The sequence below is a fragment of the Anabrus simplex genome, chromosome 1 (genome assembly GCF_040414725.1).
Source record: "Anabrus simplex isolate iqAnaSimp1 chromosome 1, ASM4041472v1, whole genome shotgun sequence".
Taxonomy (NCBI): Eukaryota; Metazoa; Arthropoda; class Insecta; order Orthoptera; family Tettigoniidae; genus Anabrus; species Anabrus simplex.
This window is the reverse complement of record NC_090265.1, coordinates 996,694,839-996,716,891: the sequence shown is the minus strand read 5'-3', so window position 1 is coordinate 996,716,891 and position 22,053 is coordinate 996,694,839. Positions and strand designations below refer to the sequence as shown.

At 38.5% G+C, this 22,053-nt stretch overlaps 1 protein-coding gene across 1 annotated transcript in view; it reads right to left on the bottom strand.

Annotated features, from left to right (window-relative positions):
• rtv (QVR superfamily protein rtv) overlaps window positions 1-22,053 on the bottom strand; it is a 33,409-nt gene that overhangs the window by 5,217 nt on the left and 6,139 nt on the right. Inside the window, exon 2 of the mRNA XM_067149048.2 lies at window positions 5,119-5,292. Coding sequence (XP_067005149.2) covers window positions 5,119-5,292 — 174 coding nt within the window. The remainder of the gene's footprint in view (window positions 1-5,118; window positions 5,293-22,053) is intronic.

The following is a 22,053-nucleotide window of genomic DNA, read 5'->3' as shown; positions in this document are numbered from 1 at the left end:
ATGGCGAGGGAGTTTCATCATGAATGGGGACATAGATATTTACTATCTAAGATTAAGTACAACAACAATGTAAATGTATCTACCAAATAGGCTAGATGTACAGTATGCCTTCAAATAAATAAACTACCTATGTTATTCCCGATAAGCATGATTGAATTGTTGGGGAGTTTATCAGATAGTTTAAACCAAGGCAACCACAAGAAACAGCTTATCTACCTTAACTCTGTATTATATTAGAAATGCTTCTAAAGCACCTCTTAAAATTTAATAGTGAAAATTGTAATTCATTACGTACATTATGAAAATATTTGAGGTTGTAGGCCTCTTTATTGTATCTGGTCAAAATACATAAACTGCAATGCACATAAATAACTTATTTCTTACAATGTACGGTAAATTGAAAATGACGTGGATTCCTGCCCTCTTTCTTTCATTATTTCCTGCCTCCATTTCAAACTCGTGTATCGCCGCAGTGATGGAGAGTGACTGGAAGAACTTCACCCAATCTTCACGGCTTGTGACGTAACCACAACATCATTGTGGTTGAATAGCATACGCTCATCCCCTACCTGCCCGCCCACTTGCAGTGCCGGACACCTGTGGGATGAAATGCCCAGCGTAAGCACCTCTGCTCTAAAGGAATGATAAACCCCCAGGAATGTCCAGGTATACAGAACTTTCGGGTTGCTATTGTCAAAAGCATGAAGCAGTGTCTTGTAATGCCTCATTCTGTGCAGCTGGTGTTGTGTTGTGAGTGAATCTTTGCAGTGGTTAAGTGTCATTCTACTCATATACTGAAAATACTATGGCAGAATTAAGAACGTAGGTTTACACAATCTGTCAGCCGATATCCCAGTAGCCTACATAGCCTAGTAGTTCATATTTTCATCATTTTGCAATGTCTCACCACTGTAAAAACTCTCCCAATTTATTTAGTTTTGTTTGTGGAGAGTATTGTACAAAATCTCACTGCAAAAGTATAACAACCCTACTTGTGATGACTTACAATCTATATTTCTGGAAGTGTAGTATATTTGGCGATAAATATACATTTTGGGCGCACAACTCATGCTGTACAAATCGCCAAAGAACTTTAACAGGTTGGTAAAAAGATATGCATTCGTGTATGCCTTTTGTGATTCCAATGTTATGGAAGGAACCTCTGGATCACATTACAGACTGTTATTTATGTATGATAAATGTATCTGGTTTTACCTCAAAAAATAAACATGCAATTGAATATCCTAATTTGCAATACGTTCTGTTAAACATAGCAATAGTTTGCCCATTCCAAAGCCACCTGAAAATGGACCTTGGAGGAAGAATCTACTTCTCCTGGCTCTAGTTCATCTCCTGATAGATCACCCCTTACTGGTCCTGATTTTATTGTATCTTGAGAACCTCATTTGATATCACAGGCTGAAATAAATAATCTTTTGAGAGATTTGAAATTAACCAAAACACAAGCCGAAATTTTACCACCTCATCTTCAGGAATGGAACCTTTTATCACACAAAAATAGCATCGTTCAGAAAACAGGAAAACAATCTGTCAACATTTTTTTTTTTTGCAGAAAATGAACAATTACAGTGGTTTACTGTAATGATGTTAATGGGCTAATGGTGGCTCTGGGAAGAGATTATGATCCTAAAGAATGGCGCCTGTTTATAGACTTATTGAAAATGAGTTTAAAAGCTACACTTTTACATAACGAAAATATATATCCATCTGTCCCAGTTGCCAACTCCGTTAATATGAAAGAAACATGATAGTATGGAAACAATTCGTAAGGCTTTGACTATACAGAACAGGGGTGGCAGATTTGTGCAGATCTAAAAGTGATAGGTATACTAACAGGAATGCAGGCAGGATTCACAAAATTTTGTTTTCTCTGCGAGTGGAACAATTGAGGTAAGCATAATCATTATGAAATTAGAGAGTGGCCATCAAGATAAAGTGTAGTATTAGGACAAGAAAGTGTTAAAAACTTGCCACTTGTTGAATGTTGCCAAAATAATTTTGCCACCATTGCATATAAAACTGGGGTTGATGAATAACTTTGTTAAGGTAACAGACAAATTAGGAAGGGCATTTCTATATTTAAGGGGAAAATTTCAAATGTTGAGTGAGGCAAAACTGAAGGAAGGTTTCTTAATAGGCCCACAAATAACGTGACAATAATTCTGTATTCGAGGGGACTCTCATTCCTGTTGAAAAAAAAAAAAGCTGGCTTGCTTTTAAATCGGTTTGTGGGAATTTTCTGGGAAACTATAGAGCGGACAATTACAGAGATATTGTGTAAGATTTGTTGAGGGCTTACACAACCCTGGGATGCAATATGTTCCTAAGATTAATTTCTTCCATTCAAACTTGAATTTCTTTCCACCAAACCTTGGCGAGGTCAGTGATGAGAATGGGGAAAGGTTCCATCAGGACTTATTAGAGAAATCAGTGTCCAACATGCTTGTCGATTACTGCTGGCAACTTATCACAGATGTTTTGGAGCCATCTTACAGGTGCAAGTCTTCAAGAAAAAAGTTTTATGAAACACACATTTATAAAATTGTTGTAAAAATCTACAAAAACTTGTGAGTTTTTATGAAACACAAAATTGACAAAATGTAAACCTGTCTGAGAATTTCCTGTCACCTGTAAAATTGTAACTTTTATGAAACAGGGCTCTGGTTGAAGATTATGAGTCACAATTATTTCATACTCTTTAAGTATAATAATTTAGTAGTCTTTTGCACAGACCCATATGAAATTTACACTTGTGCAAGACAATGAAGTGATTCTTTGGGAGAATTTTCCAAACAATGACAAATTCATCAAAGATTATAGACTATTCTACAATTTGGAACGTCTAATCCCAGGAATCTTTCTTGAAACTATCTTTGGAACTTCATGAGCTGACTGAGTTAACACATATGAATAGTACATAAAGACACACTGTACCATTGAAAATACGTAGGTATGATACCCTTTATGGCTAATTACAGAATTTAAAAAAGAACAAAACAAATACACACTTGGGAACAACTGAAATACAACTGCAACACTAGACATGTGTACAAGATCAGCTAGCAGGGATGAGCGTACACACAAAACAAGGGCTGGAGTCTGGTAACAAAACATGTCATGGCATGCCATATCATCCCCTTCATGCACCCAGCAAATGACCGAGGAGTTCGACCAGTGGATAAACATTGTGCGTGCCAGAATAAAGCATATCTGATCAATGTGTACCTTAACACTACCACTATAATTCAAAATCTCTTGCCTCATATCATTCACTACTGCTGCTTTAGAACACTGTTACTCATTTCACAGCTAATTCTTCAACTACCATGATTCCATTTCATTATCATTCTCTGTATTTACTCAACCACAATTCTATTTCCAATCTCATTTTCGGGGCCATATCTATACACTGGCCAACATGGGCCGTCACCACAGTGGCAACTTTTGGGGGCAGTAGTAATTTTTTTCAAATCAAGAAATAAGTACCATAAATAATAAGTAAGAAATGTATAAATTTAGTATTCATACTCATGACACAAGCCTTTATTTTGTTTTATTTTTCAAAGAATGGTCAACAATGAATAACTTTAAATATGTAATGATGTTTGATGTCAGACCAGATTGTACTGTCACGTAAGTTGATTCCCAGAATTTACCCTTATAACTTCCTTACCGTTATGGCACAGATCATATTACTTCAAAGGCAAGTAACAAATGTTTTACACATTTGATTCGACAAAAGGGTTTGAGAAATGTATACCCATATGTGGACATAAGTTTGTGTTTATACTTGTGCACCCCTTCATCCAACAGTTTAGCCAAATGTTCATTATGGCCACTGCGATGAATCAAAAGATATTTTTGTTCCTCTCCTTCTAAGGAAGCCTTACAGGACTTTTCTCTTCTGTGCATTGGAAGTGAACTCTTAAAATCCATCATCGACTATTATGGTGTGATTGATACCTTTGCACAACAGACAGTGCGAAGAAAACCTCTTCAGCAGTGACCTCATATTGATATATGAAACCAACCACAGCTTTATTGACTTTTGAAGTGTTATGTTTCTCAGTATTTTTCTTTTTCAATGTTTTTAATTTGTACACTGACTATATTCATTTCATTGTCTGCCTTTCTATTATTTTCACATATAATGATACCAACAATTTCATGGGGAAGGGAAGAGGTTTTCCTTTTCCACAGAAAAATTTTTCAAAACATTCCATTCCATCTTTACTACAATGACAGCTGACATATATAAACTGCTGTCATTCCTATTTCTCTCTATTTCTTAGTTGTTATTCTTTATTATTAGAGTGAGAATGGTTTAAGGTGACTATTATCTGTCCTATCATTTCAAGGTTATTCCCAAATAAATAAATGTCTTCAGGAGTCCTAATTAACAGTTTGGTGCTATTCTTAATCACTCTCTTTCTCTTCAGTTCTTCTTGTGTTGGATATATTCACGATAAGGTGAACTTTCTACCTTGTACTGTATCTTATGTATGGTAATAGTAACTTACGGCAGTTATAAACATATCCAACATGGTTTTATGTCATCAATAAAGTATTATAATTCTTGTTGAGAAACGAGTGGAGTGGAGTGAGTGTAAACACGCTACAGCTATGGAATCAAGCTCTGCATTTGGGAGACAACCGGGTTCGAACCCCACTGCAGGCTGTCCTGAGACTGGTTCTCTGTGGTTTCCCATTTTCACTTCCAGGCGAATGCTGGAACAGTTCTTATTCATAGGTTAGAGTCCATTTCTTCTGTCCTTACCCAATTTCATTCACCATCATTGCTTTCATCTTCGTTAGCTCCTCAACTGAGGTTGGCGACAGGAAAGGTATCCAGCCATAAGAACGTGCCGTATTTTATCTCACCTCATCCCCAATCTTGAATCAAGAAATGGGAGAGAGAGAGAGAGAGACGCGCGCACACACACACACACAAAATTCCTGTAGAGTATGCTCAATACATGATGATGTTTCACATCCTCACTACACTGAGTCATGTTCACACCCTATAATGTACAGAACTTCATGGAGATATGGAGATATATATATATGCTTGTAGAAATGACCACTGGAATAACTCACCATCTTGTTTATAAGTAGTGCCTCCTTCCAGGAATTTTCCACACCACCCAGAGGCACATGGAACTGCATCTACACCTCTTTCCTTTTCAGCTAAAGTGGAGTTAAATTTGAAGGGATCCTTGCATGATCCTAAATCGCCGCGCGAGCGGCATGCATAGCACCTCTTCAAAAGTCCTGGAAAGAACAATACTATAAGTCCTGATTTACGTTCATTATAAAATAATATTATTCTAATTACAGTATTCCAACAAATTCCTTTGCCTTCTACTCCTCTGCAAGATCATTTAATTTTGTTAAGTTCTTTCTTGCAGCCTATAAAATCAAGGTACAGATTTCTATCAATGTTTTTACAAAACATTTATAATGAGTTTGGTGCAAACCATGTGACCTTGCCACGGTGGGAGGCTTGCGTATCCCAATGAACCAGATAGCTGAGCCGCAAGTGCAACCATATCAGATGGGCATCTGTCAAGAGAAAAGACTAACGAATGGTTCATCGGAAGGGGAGTAGCAGCCTTTCGGAAGTTGCAAGGGCAGCAGCCTAGATGATTGACTGATATGGCCTTGTAATAATACTCAACATGGCTTAGCTGTGTTGATACTGACACGGCTGAAAGCAGCAGGAAACTACAGCCGTAACTTACTCCCGAGGACATGTAGCTCACTCTGTATGAATGATGTACTGATGATGGCTTCCTCCCGGGTAAAATATTCCGGAGATAAACTAGTCCCCCATTCGGATCTCTGGGTGGGGACTACATGAGAGGGGGCGATCATCAGGAAGATTGTTATTGACATTCTGCGAGTCGGAGCATGGAATGTTAGAAGTTTGAATCGTTGTGGTAGGATAGAGAATCTGAAAAGGGAGATGGATAGACTAAAGTCAGATGTAGTCGGTATAAGTGAAGTACGTTGGCAGGAAGAACAGGATTTTTTGTCAGGCGACTACAAAATTATCACTACAAAATCAAACAGGGGATATGCAGGAGTTGGTTTAATAATGAATAAAGAAATAGGGCAGCGGGTAAGCTACTACGACCAACATAGTGAAAGAATTATTGTTGTCAAGATAGACACCAAACCAATGCCCACCACAATAGTGCAGGTCTATATGCCTACTAGTTCAGCGAATGATGAGGAAATCGAAATAATATATGAAGAGATAGAAGACAATACAATATGTAAAAGGAGACGAGAATCTAACTGTGATGGGAGACTGGAATGCAGTGGTAGGCCAAGGAAGAGAAGGTAATGCAGTAAGAGAATTTGGACTGGGACAAAGGAACGAAAGAGGAAGTCGGCTGGTTGAATTCTGCACTGACCATAATTTAGTCCTTGCCAATACTTGGTTCAAACACCACAAACGACGGCTGTATACGTGGATGAGACCTGGAAATACTGGAAGGCATCAAATAGATTTCATTATTTTTAAATTTTTATTTATTGGTTATAGAATGTCCCAGTGAGCTAGTGGCTCAAGGAGGGACTGCCCTTTAGAATCACAGCTTGGCAGCTTTCAGTTTCAGTTAAGAGATAAGGTATACATATAACAAGGACTGTTTTACAAATATTGATTTACATCATATCATCATTATTTCACATGGAAAAAAGAAGATATTCAAAATAAACTAAACGTAGGTGGAAAAATACACAGTGGTTATCGATTTATTCTCCAACATATTGTTCAAGGAAGTACCTGCGTACTTCTTTCTTAAATCTGTACAACTTATTGATTTGTTTCAATTTTGGTGATAGATTGTTAAAGACTGTGCTTGCTGAATAAGAAATGCTTTTAACACCATATTTGGTAGTGTTTGTGGAATCTTTGTAAAACTAGTTTGCTGATCTTGTGTTATGGGTGTGAATATCTTTGCTGTATCGTAGTTCTGTATTAACAGAAATCATATTATTTTCATACCTGAATATAAATAAAGCTTGAGAGTATTTAATCTGGCATTGTACTGGTAATATGTTTGTTTCCTGAAAAACTTCCACAGATGGTTTTAGTAAATCATATCCATACACAATTTTTAAAGCTCTCTTTTGGAGTATTTCTAGTTCCTTTACAGCTTCCTGTTTATAATTTCCCCATATTATATTCATATACATAAGGTGTGAATGTATGAGGGAGGTATATATGTTTCTTATGTGTTGGTTGTTTATTCCATAGCACTTCAATCTTTTTAGTAACTCTAATTACACTAATATTTTTTTTCTTTACATTTGAGATATGCTCATTCCAACTTAAGTTATTGTCTAAAGCCAGGCCTAAATATGAAACCTGCTTTACTCTTTCGATGGGCTCATTGCCAATTTTTACTACATTACAGGTATTTATAATTTATGTTGGTTTATGGAATATCATGTATTTTGTTTTTGAGGTGCTTATTACTATTGTCGCAGCCACCAAATTAGGCGGGTCAGAGAAATTACGCTGTTGCCAAGGTTATGTAGCAACTGGCGAAGAAATGTCTAACTGAACACATCACTTCAGCGCGCGAGGCAGGTTGTTCTCTCTCAAGCTCCTGATGTTACTTCATATAATGTTTCGAAACAAATTATACTACAAGCTTCAGAAAAGACTGTTGATTTCAGTGGTACAACTATTTTCCACATAAACCACGTTAAATAATTATTAAAAATAAAATCTTGAACGAGTAAATTATACTACAAGCTTCAGAAAAGACTGTTGATTTCAGTGGTACAACTATTTTCCACATAAACCACGTTAAATAATTATTAAAAATAAAATCTTGAACGAGTAAATTTAAATCCGTAGAATCATGTATTGAAAATTTCAGTTAGCGGCCAAGTTTTTATTTCTTCAGCCAATAAAATTTTGTCTGCAGGAAAAATGTAAAATATCGCCTGACTTACATTTTTTATCTGAAACATATTTCCGTGAGTCTTGTAGTTTTTCTGGAAAATTGCCCGGAAAGTGATCATGTAAATGACGCTAGCTGAGCCAGTTCGGGGTGCGCACACAAGCACAGGCTGCAGGACGGCCTAAGTACTTTCGGACTACATATTAATCTGTATGAGTTTTATTACATTATAGCCTTAAATATTTGAATACTGTATACTGTACTGAATAATATAGAAAAAGAACTACTTTAAAGAATAGGTTTACATTAATTTACAATGAATTAGGAATAGGGTTCTAGCTAAACGGCAGTCTAAGATTCCTTAGTCACTGTCATCACTCATTTCACTATCAGTCAAGTCGTCAATTACACTGATGATGATTGGCTCCATTATTTCGTCCCTTATTATTTCCTTGGCCCAATCGTCTGCTTGAAGATTTTCTGCGCGATTGAAGCACTTTTCCCAGTCTGCAGCAGTTGCACGGTCGATGGCTTCTGACGAGTTTTTCTATGTCCTTTCTTTTGAATGTTTTGTTCCTCTCTGCCACTTCTCTCTCGACTTGAGCCCAAATTATTTCAAGTGCGTTGTATTGGCAGTGGTAGGTTGGCAACCTTACTACCTCATGGCCCCAAGAGAGAGCTAATTTATCAAGTTGTCCTTGAAGATGAAAGTATTTTATGGTTGGGTGAATATTTTGCTTCATTAACACATCTCTGGACCGAACGAAGGATAAAATTACACATTTTGCAGTCAATTCTTGCCTTTTATTGAAGTTCACAGTCTGCAAAATATTTGAGTCGGCCAACTTCTGCACGTATTGCAATACATTCACAATTACGGATTTTGTCTGGCTGGCTAAATCCTTCTTCTTAAGCCCTTCCAACCGATGACGCTTCAGAGGAGTTTGTTGTTTGTTTCTCGCACTTACTTCGTCCTTTTCAGATAACAGACCCGAAAAAACACCAGGCTGAACACATTTACTATCCATCTTTAACTGCACTTACGGTGCGAGCTCAAAAGATGCATGACAGGGAATGACTCGGTAAGGTGGCCTGGGGCGGATGGACTTCAACTAGACAGAACTGCACGATCAGCGTTGCCAATCCGTGCTCGGAGGTAAGCGACTCTCGACCATCTGTCGCCTCGCCGTTCCCATATCTGACGACAGCGCAGTTTTCCTCACCCGCCTAATTTGGTGGCCGCGACAATAGATTATTTTTGTTCGGCCAGTATGTTAGTAAGTCCAGATCTTTTTGCATATACTCCATAATCTTTTGTTCGCAACTGCTGTCATAAAATATAAATATATCATCTGCAAACAGGAACATCTTACCAGTAAACTCTAGATAACCTATATCATTAATAAATATTAGAAACAGTAATGGTTCCAGCACTGACCCTTGTGGGACACCATGTTTAACATTGTATATGGGCCCTTAATTTCATTGATATTAACATATTGCTTCCTATCAGTTAAGTAATTTTTAAACCACTTAAAGGCTATTCCTCTAGTTCCTGCATTTGCTAGTTTATTAAGTAGTAGGATATGGTTAACTGTGTCAAATGCCTCTGCAAGATCTATGAAAAGTCCAGCTGCTATTTTATTATTATCTAATGCATTCTGTATAAGGGAAACTATGTCAAAAGCAACTGTAAGTGTACTGTGTTTGAGTAGGAAGCCATACTGAAATTTGAAGAAGAAATGTGTTTTTGTTAGGAAATTCAAGACTTGCTTTTTTTTTTTTTTACTACTTCAAGTACTTTTGCTAGTGAAGATACTATACATAGTGGCCTGTAATTACTGGGGTCAGACTGTGTTCCTTTCTTAAGAACTGGTACCACTCTTGCAATTTTACATTTATCTGGTATTACCGGTACTCCTGTTTGCAATGACAAATTAATTATCTCAGTGAGCAAGGGGGCCAGATGATTTACACACATCTTGAGGAGTATGTTATTTATTCTGTCATCTGTATAGTTATTCTTGTTGGCTAATGCTTCTATGATTTGTGTAACTTCCTTAACATCTGTTGGCCTAAAGTACAGAGAGTTGCAGATCGTATGATTGGATAGCACAGATAAGTTACATGGACCAAGTTCTTTAACTAAGTTTTCAAATACATTAACAAAAAAAGTGTTAAAAGCTTTACAAATATCTTGTCTAGAAGTGTGCTGAACATTTTCATACACAAGTTCTATAACTTTTGGTTTACTATTAGTTTTACCAAGTATCTGGTTTACTGCCTTCCACATTTCTTTATTAGTATCCCGTTTTCTAATTACATGATTATAATATGACCTTTATAGTAACCTTTTCATTTTAATTATGTCCTTGCAACACCTTGTGTACTCTTTGACTGTTTCAGTTGAAGGGTATTTAGCTTCAGTTTTTGCGTATAGGATATTTTTTTCTTTTTACCACTTCTAGGAATTTTTGTGTTACCTATGGCTTATGTGTATCTTTTCGTGGTGGTTTTTGCCCGATATTTGAACTAGCTACTCTAAGTCCCTCACTAACAAAAGCACAGAGCTGGTTGTATGCTTCGTTCACGTCAGCAGATAGATTTGAACATGTATTTCTTGTGAAAAAGTCATTTAGCTTGGTGTAATTTATGTTCATGTTTGTTTGTACATTTGCGTCACTACTGGATGGAGTACCGGCACTCTCTTTAATTTGTGTTTTTACTTCTAGAATTAGAATATTATGATCACTAAGGTAACTTATTACATTATATAAATAGTAATTAGCAGTGGCAAAGTTTGAGTTAATGTGGTCAATTAAAGTTGAGGATGTGGGTGTTATTCTTGTTGGTAGCCGTGTATTGCAGGGGCAAACATTGTAACAATTCAATAAAGATGTATAGTTCCTATAAATATTGCTATCTTTAAAAAAAATCTACGTTATCATCTCCTATAAGCAATGAGTTTGATTTTCGTGTATTTCATAAAACAAGTTCAAGGTCTATCATAAAGTTAGTAGTATTACTCTTCTTTGGGTCGTAATATGAAATTACGTTATATCTCCGGTTTTTGCTAAATACTTCTATTTGGAGAATACTGTGATAACTGTTAATGATCTTAATGACTTTAGTTGTCCATTTTTTTGATACATACACTAACAGTCCCCCTCCAGTACCCTCTCTAGCTAGATGGTAAGTTTCAAAGCTAGGTATATTATAATAGGATGTTTCTTCATCTGATAGCCAATTTTCTGTTATACCAGTAACTATAATGTCAAGTTCTGTAACCTCATCAATAATAAGCATAATATCCTCAAAATTCCTAACAATTCGTGCATTGATACTGATACATTTAAATTTAGAATTTAGAGCTTGATTCCTATAGTATTTTTCTACTCTGATGGCGGGCGGCCTACATGCTGTCAGGGGAAGTGGGGTGCGGGCAGTATGTCACTGCCCAATCAGACAAAAGATCGCCTAGCGGTGGCGCTGAGAACTATTCAGTCGCCCGGAGACTTTGCCGCGTTCACTTCGCTCCACGAACTGCTGTGTTGCCGAGTAGTCTTACAGTGTGCGTTGGGTATTACAAAGAGCTTGTTTGATGAGTTTGTTTTATGAGTAATTCTTGCCGCGTCCTTTACTGCATTCTTCGATTAACGTTTTCGTGGCATGTGATGTGACATTAGTTTTTTCTATTGTTTCTATTTGTGTTGCTCTGTGTTGTTTTTTTTATATAATAATTGCACTATACGTATATCGTACAATGGCGAAGAGGAAGGAGATAAGGAGCCAGGGTAGAAAACTGATCAGCAATGTTCATGAATATTTTCAAAAGGAAGCAGAAAATAATGGTCCTTTAGTGAGTGTGTATAAAGTGCAGCAGAGAGTGTCGGAAGCTTGTCAAGTTAGTACGCGAACCATTCAGCGTATAGCAAAGGAAGGTAAAGACAGTACCCAGTCATCTGGTTCCATCTCATTTCAATCACCGCGCAAACTAATCAAAAGGAACTGTATAACAAAGGCAATCGATGGATTCCATAAAGATGTAATTAGAAGAACTCTCCTCAGTTATTACGTAAAGGGTGAATACCGAACACTGAACAAATTACGTGGTGATTTAGAAAGAGATATAAAATTTAAATGGGGAGTTACTTCATTGTGGAGGATACTGAAGTCTATGGAGTTCAAGTATAAAAAAAGCAACGACGGGAGAAGATTTTTAATGGAGAGAGCTGATATAGTAACAGCCAGAGTAACATTTTTGAGAAAAATGCATCTCCTGAGGAATAAGGACCCATCGCCCCATATATTTTATTTAGATGAGACTTACTTTCATCAGAATTACGCTCCAACAAAAATCTGGCAAGATAAAGAGGGTACAGGAGGTTTAAAAGTTCCTGTAGGGAAAGGTGGACGAATTATTGTTTGTCACGTAGGTTCCAGTCGCACTGGTTTTCTACAGGAATGTAATTTGGTTTTCAGGCCAAAGGTGAAATCGACCAGTGATGACTACCACACTGATATGAACGCTATGGTTTTTAAAGAGTGGTTTTTGAAGTTTTTAGACGCTCTTGACGAAAACATCAAAGACGCAGATATTGTAATGGACAATGCCAGCTACCATTCAGTACAGCTAGAACGAATTCCTACAACGAACACACGAAAAGCTGATATTATATCGTGGTTATCTGCTAGGAATATTCCTCATGACAGCAATCACACCAGACTCGAACTGTTGTCTCTTGTGAAACAATTCAAGCCAAAGGCAAAAATGTACGAAATTGATACACTTGCTGACAGAAAGGGTCATACCGTTGTTCGCCTGCCACCCTATCACTGTCAATATAACCCCATAGAGCTGGTTTGGGGAAACGTTAAAACTGCTGTAGGGAAAAGGAACAAAATGTTCAAACTAACTGACGTCCAATCTTTAATGGAAGAGGAGCTGGATAAAGTAACCGAACAGGAGTGGAAGGCTTGTGTGTCTCATGCTGAAAAATTTCAAGAGGACGATTAAAAAAGGGACGTGGTATTGGACACAGTCATGGACGATATCATCATAAATCTGTGAGACAACAGCCACAGTGAGGAGTCGAGTGACGAGGATATTTCCGGTGACAGCTCTGGTGACGATGGCGAGTGTCGGAGTGCTGTAACACGGATCCTTCAGCTGGAATAAGGTAAGATAAAGTAACAAAATGTGTTGTGTAACTCTGTACTTTTGAACGAATTGTTTTTCGGTCTGTTGTCAATGCACTTGTTATATGAATTACTAACTAACTCGTATCATACTACATCGAAGATATAAGAAAATAATAGAAATAAATAAATAAATAAAAATAATAAAACTCATCCACGGGCCATAATCAAACTGTAACATACGAAGCTCAGTATTTCATTGTTATGTGGATTTCAAAACAACTTTAACGCGCGCGGGCGCTCCTGGCAATGTTGTAGTAGTGGCCTCTGTCTCTCTCTCTTAACGGCCTCTTGCGTCGTGCTGGATTGGTCGGCCCCATGCTCCCCGCTTCCCCTGACAGCATGTAGGCCACCCGCCATCAGAGTAGAAAAATACTATAGTTTGTAATTTATAGTTTTCTATATTATCACACTGGACCTCAACAGAACTTAATATTTCCTTATTCCTATAAATGTCCTCTACCATTTCAAATCAGTATAAATTTGTGTGAATATAGTACCTGCAGTATTTACTGTCCATCCGTCCGTGATTAGGCAGAGATTCAGAAACCAGGTATTGGATTGCAAAACTTTCCCAAGAGCAGACGTGGACTCTGACCACAACTTGTTGGTCATGAAATGCCATCTGAAGTTGAAGAAATTGAAGAAATTGAAGAAAGAAAGTAATGAAAGGAGATGGGATCTAGACAAGTTGAAAGAAAATCGTGTGAGGGATTATTTCAAAGAACGTGTTGCACAAGGACTAAATGAAAAGGCTGAAGGAAACACAATAGAGGAAGAGTGGATAGTCATGAAAAATGAAGTTAGTAGAGCTGCTGAAGAAATGTTAGGAAGGAAGAAAAGAACAGCTAAGAATCAGTGAATAACTCGAGATACTAGACCTGATTGATGATTGACAAAAATAAAAGAATTCTAGAAATGAAGAGGGAAGAAAAGAATACAGGCAATTAAAGAATGAAGTGGATATAAAGTGCAAGGTAGCTAGAATGGCTGAAGGAGAAGTGCAAGGATGTTGAATGTTGTAATGGTACTAGGAAAGGTAGATGCTGCATACAGGAAAATTAAGAAAACCTTTGGAGAAAGGAAATATAGGTGTATGAATATTAAGAGCTCAGATGGAAAGTCACTTCTAGGCAAAGAAGACAAAAGCAGAAAGATGGCAGGAACACAAAGACTGCTCAACCCTAACACAAGGAGAGTATGACATTCTGAAAAGGAGAAACCGGAAACTCATGTGGTTCTGCACCGCCTGTAAGCGTGCTGCCCAGGTAAAAGAACACGGCTGCATAAACCTAATCGAAGATCTCCAAAAGAGGCTCGACAATTTGAGGGAATACTTGACCCAGCAAATGGAAACTGAGCTAGAAAAGCGAATCAGTAATGCCGTCAGGGCTGAGCTGGAAAACATGATGGGGGCCCACCGCCTATACCAAAAAGAACCAAATGAACCAGAAGTAACCAAAAAGGGAAGGGAAGGAAGTGGAACCAACACCCAAATCAACCATGGAAGAGTCACAACTGCAGTCACAAGGCACAACGAAGCAGAGAAGGAGACAATGCAACAAACCATGCCAGAGGACAAAGTGGTGCGCCACCAGATGGACCAGATGGAGGATATGAACAACAACGGCCAGGAGGACAACGGACACAACAATGCGAATAGTGCAAAAGAAATAAATGACATCTCGCCAGCGGAACAGATAATAATGAACTCGTTCGTAACAGCAGCCAAAATGAGCACGAATGGAGAGAAAGGGAATGGCGATCGCGATAACACGTGGAAGAATGGTGGGAAAAGAAGAATGCAGAAAATGGACGAAGATAGTCTTGTACACAAAACCTCAGACAACAGCGGGATAGACAAGTATAATACTCAGATGACATGGAAGCCTAGACCAACACCTCCACAAAGGAGTAATATGCAAATCATCCGCCGTCCTAACGAAGCACAAGCAGAAACACCGCCGAGAAAGGAATATGAGTTGGTGCAGGTAAAAACTACAGACCTGGAATATGCCAATTTTCCGGAGCAAGTTGCCAGCAAATCAAGTAGAAAGCAAACTAGACAGCAATACGCAATGATAAGCACAGGTCCAAGAGTTGAAGAATTGCAAGCGGCAAAGAAGAAAGCTTGGCTCTTTATGGGGCGTTTGAGCCCACACACAAAATCCGATGTCATAAAGAAATACCTAGAAAACAGAGGAATCAAAGACGGCGTTACGTGTGAAGAAATAATAACCAATTACGACACGAAAGCTTTCAAAGTGGGGATTCCGTTTGATCTAATGGACAGGGTATATGAAGAGGAATTCTGGCCGAAAGGGATTACTATCAAACGTTTTTATATTTCAATCCTTTCGCCCCATACGAGACAATGGACGCTCCTTCGAATAATTCGGAAAAGAAAATAGTTGAAAGAAGGAACCAAAACTTAAAAGACGCTTCAAGAAGTCTAAGAACCATGATGTGGAATATAGAAGGGCTAAAAGGTGCAATGAATATGAGCCCGGAAAACTTTCTATTAGGGTTCGATATAGCAATTTTATTGGAAACATTCGTCACTGACGACTGGCAACACCCAGACTTCTATAGTTTTCATCTTACAGCTAGACAGGGAGAAAAAGGAAGACCTTCTGGGGGGATAACTATCCTCATAAAACCACACCTAACCCCAATATTATCAAAAAGGCAACAGAACCATACCCTACTACTGGAAATAGGCGGCCTCGTAATTATAGCCGCTTACTTCCAACCGAACATAACAGCGATCGACATAATGGACGAGTTAGGCCAAATGATCACTCATAGCAAGCAAGATAAACCAATAATTATAGCAGGTGACCTTAAATGCAGACTGGACATTCCTAATTACAAAGCAAAGCTAGTCCTCGAGAAACTGGAAGAAAAAGGCTTCATCTTGCTAAACAACCCCACTATCCCTACATACATCTCACATAATGGAAAGAGCACAATAGATATTGCACTTACGAAAGGACCAATAACAGGCATCATGACTACAATATGGACAACAAACCAAGCCGTGATTAGGAAACACTTACCAATTGAAATACGTATCCAAGGGGAGTGGGAAAAACTACAGAAAAAGACAATTCACCCCCTTTCAAGATGTTGAGAAAGTTGAAGATATGCTAGATTCAACTACACATCTAGACACATTAATAGACAATTCAAGATTGGATGATGCAACAGGAATAATAGAAGAAATCCTACAAAAGGCCGCCATTCCGCGGGCCACAAGAAGAACAAAGATATGGTTTGATAGTGAGTGCTATAGGCTGAGGAGGGAGACCCTAGATAAATTGCAACAGTTAAGGCAGAACTTGAATAATCAAAGTCTAATATACATATACAATGAGAAGAGGAAACTCTACAAAAGAACACTGAAAGAAAAGAATCGGAGAGCAAGAAGCTAGCAGAGGAAGCCAAGAAAAATCCGTTCATAGCCCTACATCCAAAGAAACAACAACAGACGCACTACATAGACATGGAAATCTGGGAATCACACTTTAGTAAGATTCTCAACATCGAAGGTCCAGCGCACCCCAGAAATGATCTACATACCACTACTCCACATATACAATTAGACTGGGTACCCCTGACCATAGAGGAAACTAGAACCGCTATAGACAGCACCAAAAACAAGAAAGCCGCAGGTCTGGACGGGATCTATAATGAATATGTAAAAGACACTGCACACCTGCTAGCCCCTATATGGACAAAATTATATAACAAATGTATAGAAACTGCTTCCATTCCCGACCAGTGGAGAAAGTCAATTGTAAAAGTTCTATATAAAGGCAAAGGAGACCCAAGAGATCCCAATAAGTACAGAGGCATAGCACTGGAAAACTGCCCCTTCAAAATATTCACCAAAATTATAACAGGAAAAATAAATGAGGAAATAAATGAGCATCTGCCAGAGAACCAATTTGGTTTTAGGAAGGGACGATCTACCCTAAACGCTATTGAACTCCTGCTAAACCAAATCTGGGATGCCTTAGAAGACAATGGAAAATATTACACCATCTTCATAGATATTACTAAAGCTTTTGACCTGATAAACAGGAAGCTAGTGACAGACAAGCTTAAGGAGATGCTAGGCACGAACAACATATGGACCTATCTCGTCACATCAATACTGCAATGGAATGAAGTACGAGTTTCAGATAACCTCACTCTATCAGATCCAATAGCTCAATCAAACGGGGTCCTACAGGGTGAGCCACTGAGTCCTTTGCTGTTTATAGTTGCAACCGCAGATATCCTAAGAATTACCCAAAAGGAGGGAGTATTTTCTTGCGCGTATGCCGATGATATTGTAATTGGCTCAAGAGACAAAACAAAATTACAAGAAACTGTAAATGACGTCCAAAACTGGTGCTCCGAAAACAAGCTGTTCAGAAACATCTCAAAAACAGACACCATGGTGTTCAGGAAAGGAGGGAGAGTACCCGCCTCAGCAGAGACCTTCATTCAGGATAAAAAATTAAAGATAGTATCAGACTTCAAATATTTAGGCATCACCCTGCAATCGAGCGCATATTGTTTCACAAAACATGTCACAGAAAAGGCAACTCAAGCAATGATGGCAATGCATGAAATAAAAGACATTAGATCACTTAGTCTGGAGACAGCAATGTTGCTATTCAGAGTAAAAATTCTTCCAATAATGACTTATGGCATTGAAATTATCTGGACACATTTAACAACGAGAAACTTATCAACCTTGGAAAAGGTGAAAGCGAACTATATAAAGAAGGTGATAGGTGTATCAAAAACGACACGATCTAGACTTGTATATCTCCTCGCAAGGGAATCATTTCTCATAGAAGATCTAAGGACAAGTATGCCACTACCGAACACCGGTGCATCAAAGAAACTGCTAGCAAATCTGACGGAGAAGAGAGAAGAAGTCCAACCAGACTTCTATGGCACAGGGGCAATGATAGATTGCTCGTGGACAAAAGCTAATTTTGAATTAAGACATGTCATTACAAGATTAGCAGTTCACGGTTTTCATCACCTACTCTGCAAATCAAAACACTTCCATGACCCAAGTATAGACTTTGAGTGCAAATTATGTGGAAAAACGTGTGAACAGTACCACATTGAATTCTGTACAAGAAGAACAATGTCTATAAGTGATTATGCAAATATGTAACCCATCAATGTAACCTATATTCTCTGTTATGGCTATTTGGCTGCACTAAATATATTAAAGATGGCAGGAACATATCAAACAGTTGTATCAAGGTAAAGATATAGATGATTTGGTTCTGGAAAAAGAAGAGGCTGTTGATGCTGATGAAATGGGAGACCCAATTTTGAGGTCCGAGTTTGACAGAGCTGTGAGAGACCTAAATAGGAACAAGGCACCTTGAATTGATGACATTCCCTCTGAATGAATGAATGACTGCCTTAGGAGAAACCAGCATGGCAAGGTTATTCCATTTAGTGTGTAAGATGTATGAGACAAGAGAAGTGCCATCCGATTTTCGGCAGAATGTTGTCATACCTATTCCCAAGAAAGCCAGTGCTAACAAGTGTGAGAATTACTGCAGCATTAATTTAGTATCTAATGCCTGCAAAATTTTAACAAGTATTATTTACAGAAAAATGGGAAGACAAGTTGAAGCTGAGTTGGGGAGAAGATCAATTTGGCTTCAGAAAAAATGTAGGAACACGTGAAGCAATCCTGACTTTACGCCTGATCTTAGAGGATCAAATTAAGAAGGGCAAGCCCACATACATGGCATTTGTAGATCTAGAAAAGGCATTCAATAATGTTGATTGGACAAGCTATTTAAGATTCTGAAGGTGACTGGGATCAGATACCGAGAACGAAGAATTATCTACAATCTGTATAAAAATCAGTCTGCAGTGATAAGAATTGAGGGCTTTGAAAAAGAAGCAGCAATCCAGAAAGGAGTGAGGCAAGGCTGCAGTTTGTCAATGCTCCCTTTCAATGTTTACATAGAACAGGCAATAAAAGAAATCAAAGAGGAATATGGAAAGGGAATCACAATCCAAGGAGAGGAAATCAAAACCTTGAGATTTGCCGATGATACTGTTATTTTATCTGAGAATGCAGAAGATCTCAAGTTGCTGAATGGAATGGACGAAGTCTTGGGTAAAGAGTACAAGATGAAAATAAATAAGTCCAAAACAAAAATAATGGAGTGCAGTCGAACAAAGGCAGGCGATGCACGAAATATTAGATGAGGGAATGAAGTCTTAAAGGAAGTAGATGAATATTGTTACTTGGGTAGTAAAATAACTAATGATGGCAGAAGTAAGGACATAAAATGCAGATTAGCACAAACAAGGAAGAGCTTTCTTAAGAAAAGAAATTTGCTCACTTCAAAAATTGATATAGGAATTAGAAAGATCTTTCTGAAGACTTTCAACTGGAGCGTGGCATAGTATGGAAGCGAAATATGGACGATAACTAGCTCAGGTAGAAAGAGAATAGAAGCTTTTGAAATGTGGTGTTACAGAAGAATGCTGAAGGTGAGATGGATAGACCGAATCACGAACGAAGAGATACTTAATCGAATTGGTGAGAGGAGATCGATTTGGCTAAATTTGACTAGAAGAAGAGATTAAATGAAATGGCGTATGGCTTTTAGTGCCGGGAGTGTCTGAGGACAAATTCATGCAGAGTATGAAGAGCAATGGGGACAAGGCTGATCCTTGATGGGCACCAACATTGATCTGGAAGGTATCGGACATTCCTGTTGCACACGGTACTGAATTTGTGGTCTTTCGGTACAGAAGTTTCACCCGGTTCACATAGGCTTTGGGTACACTATATAGTCATTGCCAGCCAAATAATAATTTATTTAATGCACACAATGTGCAAAGAATGAATATACATCAATCTTCATTACGAAATTTCACCAGTGATTTCAATCACTGTTTGTAACTTGATACATGATGCCTAGTACAGTATGTGCTACATCTTGAACATATAAAGGTCAAACCTGGTTCATGATAAAGCTGCATGTCACATAGTTTATAACGAAACCCATGAACAGAGAACCTCATCAGCAGGTGTCGCAGTTCATACCCACCTTGAACGAAATGAGATCCTGTGGTATTCTGCCGAACGCCTTTTACAAATTAAGAAAGGCCAAGTGTACTGTCTTCCTTTTCTCATGGTGTCTTTCCATCAATAGACAAAATGCATGGATGGCGTCTATTGTTCTGCTGTTTTTAACAAAGCCACACTGGTTAGATGAAACGGTGATGATGTTTTGCAATCTTGCATCAAGAACACATTCAAAAATGTTCATAGTATGGCATAAGAGGCGGACTGGCCTATAATTTGACCAATCCTGCATATCTCCTTTTCCTTTCCAAATTGGAATTGTGATATTGGTCTTCCAGGCCTCTGGTACTGTGTCCTCGATAATAATACTGTTGAAGAATTCAGTAAGCCATACTACACCTTGTTCTTCCAGAAGATTCCATACTTTGGCTGGGATATCATCAGCACCAGGTCCTTTCCCAGACTTCATTTTATTGATGGCAGTGGACAATTCTTCCGTAGCTCTGGGTTGTGAATGGGATCAGCTGTAGGTAGAGGTGGATGAGGGAACCCCTTGTTGCATGCATCCTCAAAATACTCCTTCCAATGACGTAGTATGTCATGTCTCTTTTGTAGGAGGAGCCCATTTCTGTCTTTGATATTGATAACATGACCTAGATCGTGTGTGGCACGCTCATGAGCGCGGGCAAGTTTGTGGATTCTATTTGTGCTACCAGGCTTATCCAGCTCGTCATAGATGGCTTTGTCGTCATCATCATCATTTCTCTTTGTCCAGCTCCTGCCAGGTCAGGGTGTTGATGGTATACCATCACTCTCTTTTTAGGCTATTGTTATGATGGGGTCGCCACTCCCAAAGATAGCTTTGTAATGTGCTGCTTTTTGCAGTTGCTTCAGCTCACTTTGCACTGGACTTAAGCAGTCTTGTAAGCAGCTTTCTTTTCTCTAGTTACCTGCCACACATCATCATTCCACCACCCAGTCTGCTTGTCAATAAGGCGTCAATTTGATTTGGTGACACCTAAGGCAGATGTTGCACATTTCTTGATGGATTCAGACAGTGTGTTCCAGCCATCTTCTACGGATGACACTGTAGAATTTGAAATCGATGACATCAATGCTTCCTTGATGGTAGCTCGATGTTCTAATAGTTTCCACCATTTAATGTGTTCAATCTTCATGCTGGACCTCACAGATACATAATCTATATGGACTGTCCTATTTCAATGTATAGTGTAAAGAGGATCACACACAGCAAATACATCATTTACTGGTACTTAGAATTAATCACTTGTTAGTTAGTTAGTTAGTTAGTTAGTTAGTTAGTTAGTTAGTTAGTTAGTTAGTTAGTTAGTTAGTTAGTTAGTTAGTTAGTTAGTTAGTTAGTTTGTTTGTTTGTTTGTTTGTTTGTAAAAGGTCCCAATGAACAAAGCCCTCTTTAAGGGTCTGTATGTGAAAATGATGTTGGCCTGAACTAGTAATCTTTAACAAACTCTCAACAAAAATACATGAAAATGAAAATCCACAGCCTGTTTCCAGTCACTTTACTGGGTCAGGAATGGAATGAATTAAGCCTCCATCTAGCGGAGAGGACAGGAACTGTGCCAGCTGCCGAAGCCTGTCGCACACCTCTGGGGTAATGATTAATGAATGACAAATGAAATGAAATGGTAATGGAGAGTGTTGCTGGAATGAAAGATGACAGGAGAAACCAGAGTATCCAGAGAAAAACCTGTCCCACCTCCGCTTTGTCCAGCACAAATCTCATATGGACTGACCGGGATTTGAACCACGGAACAGAGAGGCGAGAGGCTGGCACGCTGCCACCTGAGCCACGGAGGC